Source organism: Apaloderma vittatum, unplaced genomic scaffold (genome assembly GCF_000703405.1).
Source record: "Apaloderma vittatum isolate BGI_N311 unplaced genomic scaffold, ASM70340v1 scaffold12108, whole genome shotgun sequence".
Classification (NCBI taxonomy): domain Eukaryota; kingdom Metazoa; phylum Chordata; class Aves; order Trogoniformes; family Trogonidae; genus Apaloderma; species Apaloderma vittatum.
The window spans coordinates 1-15386 of record NW_009730240.1 but is presented as its reverse complement, the minus strand read 5'-3'; the positions used below and the strand labels follow the sequence as shown (position 1 = coordinate 15386).

Here is a 15386-nt window from a genome sequence, read left to right as displayed (position 1 = left end):
CCCTACACAGCAAGGGGGCAACAAATTCGTCCATGTGATCTCTACATCTTGGAGCACATGGTTCTTTGAACACAGTGAACCATCGCTGTCAACACAGTGAGCCTAAGAATCTAAAAGCTTATCAGCTGATAAGCACCAGATGGAGAAGTTTATCTTTGTTGCAAAGCAACATTAGCCACATTGTAATTATCTATCGGGGATTACAGAGAGGCTTTAGCTTTTAAAAGAGACTGAATGTACATTCTTTGTCATTAGGGATTTTATATATAAGAAAACATGTGTAACTGCCAGTGTATTTGCACTGAAATAGCACCACTGCAAAAGCATTTTTTTTTCTAAAAAAAAAGGCAGAAGCTTGTGTGTGAAATTCTCGTTGAATAGAAGTGGGCAATCTTAACCAGAGAAGACAGAGGCACAGCAACTCCATGTAGAATAATTAAGATTCTCTGGCTACTCGACCTATAGTACTCGCTGACATGCTGTGTAGAACTTTTCAATCCATTTCCTCACTGTTCCAGAATGAAACACAGGGCGCTGTGCCCACGTGCTTCGCGTTACAGCCATCCCTTGCGTTTCTGATGTTATTAGGTTTGTGTGGCAATTACAATGGAGACACTACAGACGACTTCCTGACTAGCATGGATATCACCGAAGGGACAGCTTCCCTGTTTGTGGATTCCTGGAGGGCAGGAAATTGCCATCCTGCTTTAGAGAGAGATACTGACCCTTGTGCTTTGAGTCAGCTGAACAGTAAGTAGATGGGTCTGCTCTAACTGATCTCTCCAGCTACCTTTGACACTTCCATAAGCCCATACTGGGAGAATGAGAGAGTTTGAGAGAAGCAGAGGCTGTTCTGACTGAACATGATGAGTTCTATCACCAACAAGACATTTCTGATTCCTAGAATACATATCTAGCGAAAGCTTAACAGATCCCATTTCAAAGGTCTGCGATTGCGATGATGAATGAGATGGTTTTGTTGATATTTCCAATGATATTGCAATGTCCATGGATGTCTTAGACTTGCTCAACAGTTCTATGACTGAAATCCATGCTTTGCCTTCCCAAGTGCCTATTGCTATTGGCCTAGGAAAAAAAAAGAAAAAAACCAAAAAACTCCTACTGAGCCGTCTGAATAAAAGCATGGTCTGCAAGCCAACAAGCTAAAAAGTGAAAAAAAAACCCAAAAAACCCCTACTGAGCCATCTGAATAAAAGCATAGTCTGCAAGCCAACAAGCTAAAAAGCTGTCTTTTGTTCAACCCATCTTTGCCAGAAGCTTAGCAAGCACGTGCATTTTTTTCATGTCCTTTTTGTTTTTTCATTTCTTTTTCCTGACTTTCTCTGTTTAATGTCTGTGATTTAATTTCAACAGAAATATCTGCTGAGACTCATTGCTCCGTTCTTACCAAGAAGGGTACAGTGTTCGAGAAATGCCATGCTGTGGTGAACCCCCTTCCTTTCTACAAGGTAGGAAATCATGACAGTTGTTGTACAGAGGGACTCCAAATATGGATCATTGCATCCAGTACCCGACTCGTTCGGATCAGCAATACATAGAAGTAAAGGAATGAGCGTGATTTTGAAAATTAGGTTTCCTCCACACTAAAAGTTTCTTTGTTCATAGACACCCGTCTCATCCCTATAAATCAGAAGGTATTTTTGCTCATGCTGCAGTTCTCCACACCGACAACTTTACTATGTAAAGTACTGATTTTCCCACGTGCATAACCAAGCTCATTATATTTGCCAATCTCCACAAAACATTTTGAAAACTGAAGATGAAAAGTAGTGAATAAAAGGCATTTTTTAGGTACTAAGTCTATTTTATTCATGTCAATCAGGCAAGGAATCTAATATTTTTCATCAGTTTTTGTGATGCAATAATACGTATTTTTGCCTTACTTCAATCCAGCGTAGAATCACAGAGTCATTTAGGTTGGAAAAGACCTTTAAGATCATCGAGTCCAACCACAAACCCAGCACTGCTGAGTCCACCACTAAACCATGTCCCTGTGCAGCACATCTGCACAGCTTTTAAATATCCAAATGTCTGCTCCCCAGTAACAGAGTGTTCTGCATGTGTTGGATTTCAGAGATGCGTCTACCAAGCCTGTAATTATGAAGAGACTTTTCCTTACATCTGTTCTGCTCTGGGATCGTATGCACGAACATGCAGCTCAATGGGTTTGATCCTTGAGGGCTGGAGAAACAGCGTGGACAATTGTAGTAAGTAACTGAACCAACTCTTGATAATCTGCCATCAGATGAATGCATGCCTACAGGTCTTACCAATTTCCATTTACAATATTCCCATGCTTGATTCACTTCTGACAAAACTAAGTAAAAGCAAGAATGCATTTTAAAACTACTTGTCAGTCATTAGAAAATAACTACTTACTGCTCAAGCAGGCCAACCAGCATGTATAAAAGCCACGTTCCCAGGAGCTGCTGACTTCACAGATGCGTCATAACACATAAAACCCTAACACGTAAATGGTAAAGCGGTGTTCTAAACAGCATTCAAATAATCTTAACAGTAATGAGGAAAGTAATGAACAGAAAGAGGAGGAAAGCAGAAAGGAGATAACAGACAGGCATTTTTTGAATACCATGCTATTCTGTTTCAGAAATGCATTGATATTTTAAGATTATATGAAAAAGATTACTTGTATGCTTTAAGGTGAGCAGGTGGATGCTTCCAGGACTTGATAAATAATAAGTGATGGCATAGACAGATAAGATATACTCTACTGTAAGAGGAGAAAGAACTCAGGTTGCAGGTGTGATTTTGCTATTTAGCAACATAGATATAGGCACAGGTTTCATAGTTACTAAAAAATACATCAATATTTCTACTGAGCTTCTCTTTGTGTTATTTGATTACAGGATACACCAAGAAGCAATAGGATCTTTAATCTTCATAAACTTCCAAACAGCTACATGGTTGGCTTTAAGCTCTGGTCTGCAAAGTTTTTTTCTAGAGCTCCACATCCACAGAGAAGAGATAGGAATCATTAAGCATTGAAGCTGTTGACACAATATATGCAGCATGTGATGAGCACAGTTATCTTTCACGAGAAAGAGGATAATTAAATGAAACTTAACATACTGTCTTGTCTTGGTTTACAGCCATTGCTTGTGCTGCCAATCAAACATTCAGCTACAACACCCAGGCATGTGACAGGACGTGCTTGTCACTCTCCAGCCGAGCCCTGGAATGTCATCCGACTGACATCCCGATCGAAGGCTGCCACTGTCCGAAAGGGACCTACCTGAACCACAAGAACGAGTGTGTTCGTATCTCTCACTGTCCCTGCTATTTAGAAGATAGAAAGTACATCTTGCCTGACCAGTCAATAGTAGCTGGTGGGATTACCTGGTAAGTGTGTCAAGTGTAAAGATTAACAAACTGCACATGGAGACGAGGGGTCTTCATGTGTCTCTGTCGAGAGTTAAGAGCAGCGAGCAGCTCAGCATCGCACAGCCACTTGCTCTCTCCACCTCAGCTGGCTGCAGAAAAAAATAAGGGCAAAAGCAAGAAAATTTGTGGGTTGAGATAAACACAGTTTAATAACTTTATTATTAATAAGCAAAAATAAGCTTACTTAATAAGCAAAGCGGAATGTGCAATCAAAGCTAAGTGAGGAATTAATTCACTACTTCTCATCAGCAGGCAGACGTTCAGACATTTCCAGGAAAGTATGAATTTGTCATACACAGTGGTTACCTGGGAAGACATGCACCATAACTCCCAACATCTCTCCTTCCTCCTTCTTTACCTGAGATTTTATTGCTGACCATGATGTTGTACAGTTTGAAATATCCCTTTGGTCAGGTGGGGTCGGGTGTCCTGGCCATGTCCCCTCCTGACTTCTTGTGTACTCTCAGCTTACTTGCTGGTGGAGCTTGGTGTGAGGAGCAGAAGCAGCCTTGGGTCTGTTCAGCAATAGCTAAAACAATGTTATCAAAGCTGTTTTAGTCACAAATCCAAAACACAGCATCATCGAGCTGCTATGAAGAAAATTAACTCTGATTCAGCCAAAACCAGTACAGTCTCTTTTAATTTTAATAGCAAAGGTTTATTTTTTAAGACATCTTTTTTGGCCTCTTCTTAAATAAAGATTCTCAAATGAACAAAAACAGCATTTGACTTACCTTAAGCTTGGAAACATTAAGGAAAAAAACATGAGAAAATTATAAGATCTGATTATTCCTAGTAGGAGATTTTGTCAACAGCATCTGGAGAGCTGTACACAAACCCCAAGGATAACTTGATAGGCCATCGTAGTTGTGAATGGCCTCCTATTCACTTTCCAAACACAGTGTTACTGTGTACTACAGAAGGTAGAGAGACAAGCTGATTCATGTTCCATTTTGAAGGATGGGGAGGAGCTAGTTACATAAATGAAACATTTCCAAACATAAAGCCATTTTGCCAAAGATTAAAATTTCTGTCTTTGGAGAGAATTGCACTGAAAATCCCTTTTTTGTTTTTTTTTTTTTTCTTTTTTTCCTCCTAGCTACTGTGTTAATGGGAGACTAAGCTGCACAGGCAAACCTCAAAATCCTGCAGGTACAGGTCTGATATGGTTTACTTAGAAACATTCTTTTCGCTTACCTTGTAACGTTGCTGCTTCACAATCTCTCCCATTTTTGTTTTTCCTCTCCTTTTCCTAGAAAGCTGCAAAGCTCCTAAGAAGTATATTTCATGTTCTGACAGTTTAGAAAACAAGTATGGAGCTGCATGTGCCCCTACCTGTCAGATGCTGGCTACTGGAATTGAATGTGTGAGTGTCACAGCTCTGGGATATTTATCCTCGTCAGAGAGGAAGAGTGTTCTAGTTGTTACTTAGAACTTGTCTCTGTTCCTTCTAGTGAAACAAAAGGAGATGTTTATTCTACCATGATACAGTTAAACATCAGATTTCTTTCCACGGGCTGTGGACACAAAAAATTGGCATATATTCAAGAAGTAATTGAAGGAATTAAACTGCATGAATTAATGGATTAAATTCTATTAAATGAATGGAATAAAAATCCATTAACCTTATGGCTATGACCTCTGTCTTGGATATTCCATGACACTGGAAACTGGTTGAACATGTGATTTATGCCTCCTCTTCTACCCTTTCCCAACTATCTACTGGTCCCAAGCTGCAGGACACCCAGCCTAGGTGGACTTCTGGTCTGTCCTGATAGGGTTTTCTTATGCCTTTACATTGAGGAAACAGGCTAATTGGAAGAATTGTAATAAGCTTCCTCAATATAAAGAAACTTCTATTGTCTGAAAGACTGGTAGCAACAACAGATAAATTTTTCAGAGTATTCAAGTGTGTTTAATATCTCACGCAACAGATATATCTTGCAACTGCAATGAAACTAGATCAATTGGCTTGTGTATCAGTACAAAGGAAATCACAAATCTGAAATTGAGTCAAAACTAGAACTTAGCACAGGTTCACTCTTGACACCACTCACAGACAAAACATAACTTGCATTTCTTTAAATCTTGCAATCTGTTCATCCTTACCAGAGACCCACTAAATGTGAGTCGGGCTGTGTCTGTGCCGATGGGCTGTATGAAAATCTCGACGGCAGGTGTGTTCCAGCTGAGGAGTGTCCATGTGAATATGGTGGTCTTGCGTATGGAAAAGGTGAACAGATCCAAACGGAATGCGAGATCTGGTAAGAATCACACAGTTTTTCACTGTTGAACCTCTGTTTCACTGAACTGTACAACTCTATAACAGGTGTGTAGTTGGCAGGAGAGTAGGAAAGGGCAACAGCTGAATGAGACTGGGTAAGAGAGGGGATAAAGAAAAGCTTAACATATGACTATATATATAGATATGCATAAATAAAATACATATATTTGACAAAATATGTATGTATAGATAAAAGAGTCATGGTACTGCCTTATCCGTATCCAGGAATAAGGACATCGAGTAGATGTCATCTTAAAGTCATTTTTAACATCATCTTTAATGACTTTGGTTTTCTTCTTTGTCATTTTTTTTAGGCAGTCCATAACTTCTAGTTCTTGTATTAATTGTAGTTTACTCACAGTTGACACAATTGCACATATATAAAAAGCAGCAGGTTAAGGTGGCATTTCTTTGAGATCTGAGCGTGGTTCCTCTTCTCACTCTCAGCACATGCGCAAAAGGCAAATGGAAATGTGTTCAGAAATCAAAGTGTTCCTCAACGTGTAATCTGTATGGAGAAGGCCACATCACCACTTTTGATGGACAGCGTTTTGTGTTTGACGGCAACTGTGAATACATATTAGCTATGGTAATGTGCCTCATGCTTATTTTGGCAGTATCTTAGCATGAAGAAATAGCTCGATCCAAATGGCTAATGAAAATATCCTTTGAATCTTTATAAACTGTGTTTTTGTATTTTCCATTTATTTCAATACTTAAGATGGAAAGACTTTACTTCCCAAGCCATTTTTTAAATGTAATTACTAGTAACCAATCTTAGATTTAATAACGTTTAAATAGTCATGGATATATATGTATTCTGTACCGGGCAATTATATCTTTTAGGGCAGTGATGTCAGTTTGACTACCATCCTCATCACTTCCCAAAACAGAGAGAATCAGAGTCCTGACACGTTTAAGCTTTCTTTACTTTTTTATGTTTTTATGCTTTAAGTTGGAAGACTACAGACACAGAGTCTATTGAGTTTTTGTGCTTTTTGTGGATTGCTTTGTTGTTTTTTTAGGATGGCTGCAGTGTTAATAGACCTGTTTCCTCTTTCAAAATCGTTACTGAGAATGTCATCTGTGGGAGGACAGGGGTTACATGCTCCAGATCCATCAGCATTTACTTTGGGGTAAGATCTTCATCCTGCTGTTACTCAGCTGAAGTGCTATTTTAAACCCATGTTTGCCTCCCTTTAGCTGCATCTTTGAAGTGATGCCTTGTAAATGAATTTAGTTTATAACCCTAGACCTTCAGTTTTAGTAGGAATTGCTTTTTTCAGCTCTCAGGTATGTTTCAGTCCCCAAACTTCTTTCCTACATATAAGCCATAAAGTTTTGAACCTCATTGACTCAGAAGTGAATTTTTTGGTCAAAAGATGCTGATTGCCCCTCGCCACCACAGCCAAACTCAGGAAAACAACAACAAAAAATAAGGAATTCTCCTCATGGATGATGAGCAGCTTCAGCTGCTGGTGAAAAAGTTTTTTTGCTTAGGATCCAGCTTCATAAGTGCATGCTCAGGACAACCCTTTTTGTTGGTTATCTAGACACTGAAACACTGAACTATGACAGGAGCAAGAGTACACATGAGAGAGTGAAAGAGAAAAGAGCTCAACATAGAGCTATTTTCTCTGTAACTTTTTGAATATTCTTAGCAACACATGAAAACATACTTCCTCTACTCTGGCTGCACCCAGATGATATTATTTCCAACAAATGCAGTCAGAGAGCTAGCACGCTTCTCCAGCTTGTCCATGTCCCTCTGGATAACATTCCATCCCTCAAGAGTGTCACCTGCAGAGTTGCTGAGGGTGCGCCCAATCCCACTGTCCATGTCACTGATGAAGATATTAAACCACACTCGTCCCATTATGGACCCTTGAGGGACACCATACGTCACTGATCTCCGTCCAGGCCTTGAGCCATTGACCACTACCCTCTGGGTGCCACCATCCAGCCAATTCCTCATCCACCAAACAGTCCACCCATCAAATCCGTATCTCTCCAATTTAGAGAGAAGGATGTTGTGGAGGACCGAGTCAAAAAACAGTTTGTAGCAGCACAGCATTTTACAAGCAAGAGTAAGTAAAATACTGAAACTTGAAAAGGTTTAACACCCAGGTACATTTTTTCCCCAGAATTTGACAATCATACTGCGAGATGAAACCTTCGCTATTTCCGGGAAGAATCCTCAAGTACGATACAAAGTGAAGAAGAATGCCCTTTACCTGATGTTTGATGTTGTTATCCCAGGAAAATACAACATGACCCTTATCTGGAATAAGCACATGAACTTCTTCATCAAGATCTCCAGAGAAACACAGGTACTGCAGAATAACTTCCTGAGTACACTGTCCTTCAGCTCCGATGGACTTGACTCAGATGCCTTGACTCCCTATGGTGGCAAAGGTTTTTCAGGATGCTACTACTTTCAGAGATGCTAGGGTGTTGGGTTTTTTCCAAGATGCTACTAGCAATTTATTTTCCTCATTATCTCCAAAACAGCAGAGATTAAGTGATTGCCCTACCGCATTCAGGAAATTTTTGAACTAAGTCCTTTTATTTTGTACAACTGCATGGCTGAATTTGATCTCTAAAGGATGTCAGCTTACCGTCTAGAGGAGAAGCATTCATTCACTGATGAACAGACCCTCGTACACAAGACACTAAGGATGTATGAGAGAATATTTGTAGATCACATTTGCTACTAAAGCACAGAAAACTGCCAGGAACCGCAAGGTTGCTCAACTGACATTGCTGCTTTCATTTAAACTAGGAAACGATATGCGGTTTGTGTGGGAACTACAACGGCAATATGAAGGATGACTTTGAAACTCGAAGCAAGTACGTGGCATCAAACGAATTGGAATTTGTCAACTCTTGGAAAGAGAATCCTCTCTGTGGGGATGTATACTTTGTGGTGGACCCCTGTAGCAAGAACCCTTATCGCAAAGCTTGGGCAGAGAAGACATGTTCCATCATCAACAGCCAAGTCTTTTCTGCCTGCCACAATAAGGTACAAAACCCTTTGCCCTTTTTATTACAAGCATAATTTGTATTCTTCCAAAACTCTCACACTCCAACACTTGATTTTCTCTTCTCCAAAATGTCTTCGTAATATATATAGAAAATGTTTTATCGCCATGTTTGACTGAAACATATATAAGATGTTTTATGGCTCATTTATATTAGTCTTCGTCCTTTCTTATTTGCACTCCACCAGCCTTTCTGTAAGCACAGAAGCTAAGTATGGCATTAACTGATGAGCTGAAAGTATCAGAGTGAAAAAAGAGTGAAGACTTAAGTATCAAAAACTAGTCAGTCAGCTGGTGATGCCTGATACTGAGCAATGTGCTGTTTAGCCTTCTGAAACCATTTTGCCTGTTTTAGAAAACCAAACTTAAGAAAAGCCTGAAACCTCTTGTAAATCAACAGCATTACTTAGAAGATGCACAGCAGCCCAAGAGCAAGATATCATTGGCCCTCCTGTTTGTTTTAAGTTGCCCATTTTCTGGAAATGAAAATACGGCAAGGTTCATCAGAACCAGACCTTCTGAAGGAAAAAATCCCTGTTCTCAGGAGGTGAAAACAAGTGAGAAATGTGAATAATGCTGCAGTGCCCATGCATGTCCATGGAGGGCAAACAGCTGATGAACTCAGACACGTGTGCCTGAACGGATGTGGGCGGTTGGTTGGTTGGGGTTTTGTTTGTTTGTTTGTTTTTTTAGCTGACTATACATACATGTTCAGGACTAGCATGAATTTAGAAATACACCTATGTTCTTGCTAAAAAAGGTTTGTATGGAGTGGGATTGTAATTGCTCTAACAAGCATTTGGAGGAAATACTTGTTGCTCTCACATAACGCGTATTGCTTAGCCCAGGGAAAAACCTCTTCTTAACACAGAGGCACAAACGAATCCCAGAGAATTCCTTACCTTATTTTCCAATGCAGGTGAATCGCATGCCCTACTACGAGGCCTGTGTTCGAGACTCTTGTGGTTGTGACGTTGGAGGGGACTGCGAATGCATGTGTGATGCCATCGCTGTGTATGCCATGGCCTGCTTAGAGAAAGGCATCTGCATTGACTGGAGGACCCCTGAGTTCTGTCGTGAGTGGTTTTAAGCTCTCTTAAAACAGATTTAAAAGATTATTATTGTTACAGCCAGTATATTAATGTGGCAACATAGGTAATTGCTTAATAAGCACCTCCTAAGTTGCATTTTCTGTATGGGCAAATAGTTGACCTCAGTCACCTGGGTTTTGAAATCTGGAGTTTTCTTTTGTGCTAAATTAACTGAATTATTCTCTCTCATTTTACCACATGAGAGATAAAATAATGTGATCACAGAAAGGAGACCATTTGTTCTGCTGCCACTGTATAGTGTCAGCAGAGGGAGTATGAAACGATACAAAAATATGTTTCATTTCAGCTATGATTAAATCATCTTCTCTGTGGATGTCAAGGAAACAAAGACAACTGTGTTGGCTGGAACTCTGTAAAACAGGAAAAAGATATCAAGGTGTTACAGAATACCACGTGTAGAGGAAAAAAGAGGATGAGTGTGTTACAAAACAGTGCTAGAGTTGTCATCTTTAATGGTTTCTTTTCAGCATTTCACTATATTACGCATTAAAAAACTGGAAATGTCTGCATTTGCAAAAACGAAACTGCCTTCACTGGAGCATAGATTTCAATTTTCATCAGAAGCCAATAGCTTCAGTGACCTTTTTTTGATTCAAAAATGTTTATTAATTTTGTCCTCCCTTTCATCCTTGGAGAATAACTTACCATTAACTTGAGAAGTTCTGATTTCTCTCTTGCTCTTACCTTTTCTAGCTGTCTACTGCGAGTATTTCAATTCTCACAAAACAACAGGAAACAGTGATGCCTATTCCTATGGCTACGACGGCAACTGCACCTGGCACTACAGGCCTTGTAACTGTCCAAATCAAAACTACAAATATGTCAACATTGAAGGTAATAAACCCTACTAGCCAGGTAACAGTAACATAGTCATTCTTTTCAAAGCCATTTTTTTCAGATCAGTCACACCACGGTTAAATAATGGTATTCTGATGGATGACATCTTTGAAGCAGTTTTGCTGATCCTTACATTACTACTAGTGCTTTAAACACATAATCAGTTCAGCACCTCCACTACATGTCACTTTAGATTGAGCTTTCTTGAAGAGAAATTCTCTGACTCGCACCACATCAGAAGAATACACTGTACTTAAGGAACAAAAAATGTGGAGAGAGTAGCTAATATTTTTACTCAGCGGATGGATATAGCATAGCAACCAAAATAATTACTACTTAGGCAGACCCTTCTTCCCAGGATGACATTGGAAATGCTTACCTAAATAGATGATGCTACAGTCAATACGATTTTTTAATAACAGAAGTGTAAGATGCTAGATCATAAATAGTATAAATTAAATGCCGTTCTCTGAGAAATGTAAAACAAGCTTTTCTCCTCTTTCTTCAGGCTGTTACAACTGCTCTTATGATGAATACTTTGACTATGAGAAGGAAAGGTGCATGCCATGTGGTAAGCAGTGACTTATATTCTCTTTCTCTATATTAACTGGAAAAAAATACTAAAACATTTGTGCATTCTCAAATAAGGTATTTTTCCTAGCACCTCTCAACTAATAATGAGTGTTCATCCAAACACAACTTTCCTTCAAAATAACCCCCTTACTTTACCGCTAGTATGTAAAACTTCAGCTGGTAAATAAAGGAATTAAGAGAACTAAAAAAAAACCATAAGAAAATCTTACTCATGTTCGTTATTAACATGAGATGTATTGATTTCTTTGTCATTGTTTAAGTCCTTTGATGTGAAGTTTACCACAGAAATATAGAATATTAAGCATTTTCAGAAATATCTCACTAATTAACACAATCCTTTGAATCCAGTCTGAAAATTGCCTTACTTGGAATATTTTAATATGCTTGCATTCACAAACTTAACCTGCCCTACTTTTACCCAGCAGGACAGGAAGTAACTAGTACCACACCCGAAACATCTTCATCTTCAACAGGTTAGTTGACGTAGTTGACCAAACTAATATGAAACACTGATATATGTGCTGGTGTGAGTCTGTGAGGTGAGCAGTATCCTTTAATTTTGACTTCCTTTCTCCTAGTGACAATAGTGCAGCCTAAAGCAACAAGAAGCTCCACCACAGGTACCCTACCAACGGTGCCTAGGATTTCTTCTTCTGCAGCTAGTACATCAGCTGAGACTACAAATCCAACAATAACCTCAAAAACCACCGTTAGGAGAACTTCACCAGCGTCTCCTCTTGTCACAATAAAGTCAACAACTGGTAAGTTTTTGGTGTTACTGTCTAAAAATTATAGTAAACCCACTGTATACACAGTTGCGATACCACTCCACCAGGCAAGTATTGCAAGCTGGCTCACCATCTGGCATAAGACTCCAAATCACGAAGCAGGAGAAGCATGCTTCCAGAAAGGAGTTTGTAAACCAGAAACGTTCAGAAGCGTAGATTGAAAGTGTGTTGAAAGATAATATATATTGACACCAGGTTAAAAACACAACCAAAAATCATTTGTGTAACTCGTGAGAAGCACATTAGAAGTTCTGTAAGCAGTCAGGCAGCTCCACTTCAGCTGGATTTATTAGGTCAGATTTGGCTTCTTTTCTTGGTTCAGTTATGCAGTTAGATCTGAAGAGCACCCAAGCTATTATCTCTGAATTATATAGCGGGCTCCGAAGAAGAATCACGCAGTTATCAATGCAGCACTTTGGCTAGGATTCTGTCCAACAGAAATTACTCACTGATCTGTGGCTAGTGGGGACTCGTAACAACATGTAGCTTCCCACCAACATGCACCTCAACTAATAAGCCATCCTGGACCCAGGCTATCAAGGAGAGCAGAGCTGAGAAAAGGTCCTGCAAGAGTCAAAACACAATGCCAAAGGCTGCCATTGTCACAGATGATTTGTGCACTGCAACAAGGAAAAGTCCTATGGCATGTTGTTAGCTAGCTTTTTAACACAAATTATAGAAAGCTGAAGCTGTGGCTGATTTGGAACGAAAGAATAGCTGATGAAATTGTCATTTGGGCAAAGCCCATGCAGACTTTAGCCATAGGTAACAACAAAGCTAACTTCTTAGAACAATAATATATAAAAAATAATCTAATACGGGAAAAATGCAGAAAGTGAAAAAAAATATATGAGACAATAGAAAACAAATAGGAATAGAGAAATATTTGGCAAGTTTACAGGAAGATAAAATTTCAGAAGATCAAGGGTAAAAATTGGGTCTCTGGAATATGGGTAGTTTCATCAATTATCTTTTTTTAATTATTTGATGAATTGATTATTCACATTATGTTTTTTGCCTTTACTCCAAAAGAACATACAACATCAATTCTCACCAGACCAAGCATGACTACAACCATCACTGCCCCTTCCGTAACTACGGCCACTAAATCAGAACCTACACCTGTTGCCTCATCAACCGCAGCTTCAACAGAGATGGAACAAGGAAGCTTCACCACACCACCCTTCAAGACCAGTAACAAACAGGAAACAACAGCCACCTCAATACCTACTCAAACCACATCTCGGATCACAACTTTCAGCAAGCCTAAACTAACAACAGGAGGTAAACATCACTTTTTTTATGTCTGCCAGGTGAAGCCATCACTCACAAGACACATGTCAAGGTATTCTTTAGAAAAAAAAAAATTATCAGGTGTTCTTAGTGGTTACTGGCTTAACATTGCAAATGGACAGGAAAGGACATGGAACCAATGAAGTGAGATTAAAATGGAAGTTTATGTGTCTTGCCAATGGAGCAAGCACCTGACATCCAAACACCATGCTAAACCTAACATTTGTCTTTGAGACCATATTCTACGCTTCTTTGAAATTCAGGCAAAAATCTTCCTATGCTTCAAAGTGAGTTCTTGAAAACTCCCAGACAGTGGAATATGTGTTTTCCCTAGCCAATGTAACAATTTTTTCCAAAAATAAATATTATAAAAAAGAATTAGACTCCAGGATGTCAGGTTCTCAACATAGTTGAGACCATGACATCTTGGTAGGGCTCCCTCCTGATTTTCCTGGTGCTCTGCCTGCTAGCTTCAAGCTCCTGCTGTTGTCTCCTAAGTGGCACGTCCCACACAATTTTGGTATTTGTTTGCAGTTCCCACTGCTCTTGCTGTGGGACTCCTGGGTCCCAGGCAGGTCCTGGGACTCACTCACACACGACTGTGGCTACGTCCTCTTCCCTTTCCACTTCAGGGGCTTGGCTCAGGCCCTTATCAACCAGGAGGAGATGCCACAACATGCTTTGCCTAGAATCCTTCCCAAGACCCAACTGTTCTTTTCTCTCATCCCTTTCTTTGTAGCAAGGGGGCCAACCAGAGCTAAGACTCCAACTAGTAAAGTAGTAACAGGTGAGTGCTCTAGTCAGGAGAGAGCTAAGAGCCAACCATGGCCAATGCCTGTCCCTTCAGTAGCCACAGCTCTCCCATGGATCCTTTCCAGCACAGCCTGCAATTCTCAGAAGAATCAGGATGGGATGGGACATACTGTGGGTCATAACCACATTCATTCCTCTTTAAACCACCCAGAATTAGTGGGATCACTTCTGCCTTACTTGCCCGTACCATGACACGAAGTTTCTACCCCAGAACTACCCACATCACCCACCTTCCCTCTTACCTGGACACCCTCAACTGACCTTTGCTTTTCTCCCTTGAGCCTTCACCCACAAAAAGACAACTGTGTCACACATTCTGCCGCCTCTGACCACACAGAGGACCACCGCTACCACCTCCACCAGCAGCACTTCCAGGACCTCAGTCTCCACAGAGGCCACCTCCGCCAGCAGCACAGAAGTCCCTCTGACAAGCACATCTCCAGGTTCCAGCAACCCTCCTGCCCCCAGCAGCCCCCTCAGCACCCGGCTGCCCCCTGCCACCACATCCATGGTGTCCTCCACATCAGCCCCAACCACCAGCGCCACATCCACACCTATGACCATAAGGCCCAAGCCTTCTTCCCCAATGACAAGTGCTCAGAAAGAGTCACTTGCACCAGAGTCCTCGGCTTCCTCCACAGCCAAAACCAGCCCGCTGCTCTCACCTGCTTCTTCTCCATCGTCGACTGAGTCCTCAGCGTGGCCAAGCTCCTTACAGACCCGTAAGGCTCTTTCACGACCCTCCTGATGCTTCTGCCTGCTGGTCCCAGCTCTCACTCCTCCTCTCTAGCAGTGCCAGCCCCTCAGGCTAATGTGGTACTTGCCCTCAGTTGCCACTTTGTTTGGCACCAGCGCTTGGGCGAGGACAGCTTTGGCTTGGCCCCAGGCACAGGTCTCTCTGACAGAACCTTGCTGCCAGCCGGAGAGGGGGCAGAAGAAACAGTGTCCCTGTTTCCCTGCAGGGAGACACACACAGCCAGAGAGGTTCCTCTTCCAGGGAGAGGGACAGAGTGCTCACGCAGTGGAAAGCACCTCCATGTGCTGTCCATGTTCTCCCGCTGTGGAGGAGAAGCCAGACAGGGAGGCTGAAGGCACGAGCCAGAGACCCACTGCACCCTCTTGCTCAGCAAAATGCTGCCTTTCCTCCATGTGGCGCTGGCTGGGGATTCCGACACCTCCTTTGCTTTCCCCTCTTACCTGG

At 41.0% G+C, this 15386-nt stretch overlaps 1 protein-coding gene across 1 annotated transcript in view; it reads left to right on the top strand.

Moving 5' to 3' along the window:
- The window catches only part of LOC104277922 (mucin-6), a gene marked incomplete at its 5' end in the record, with an annotated part of 20084 nt that extends 7844 nt beyond the window's left edge, over window positions 1-12240 (top strand). The window contains 15 exons of the mRNA XM_009874730.1: window positions 589-750; window positions 1375-1469; window positions 2096-2228; window positions 3132-3381; window positions 4523-4575; window positions 4680-4789; window positions 5536-5687; window positions 6155-6296; window positions 6733-6843; window positions 7852-8037; window positions 8490-8729; window positions 9668-9824; window positions 10554-10694; window positions 11206-11268; window positions 12107-12240. Coding sequence (XP_009873032.1) covers window positions 589-750; window positions 1375-1469; window positions 2096-2228; window positions 3132-3381; window positions 4523-4575; window positions 4680-4789; window positions 5536-5687; window positions 6155-6296; window positions 6733-6843; window positions 7852-8037; window positions 8490-8729; window positions 9668-9824; window positions 10554-10694; window positions 11206-11268; window positions 12107-12240 — 2129 coding nt within the window. The remainder of the gene's footprint in view (window positions 1-588; window positions 751-1374; window positions 1470-2095; window positions 2229-3131; window positions 3382-4522; window positions 4576-4679; window positions 4790-5535; window positions 5688-6154; window positions 6297-6732; window positions 6844-7851; window positions 8038-8489; window positions 8730-9667; window positions 9825-10553; window positions 10695-11205; window positions 11269-12106) is intronic.
- Between the last annotated feature and the right edge of the window lie 3146 nt (window positions 12241-15386).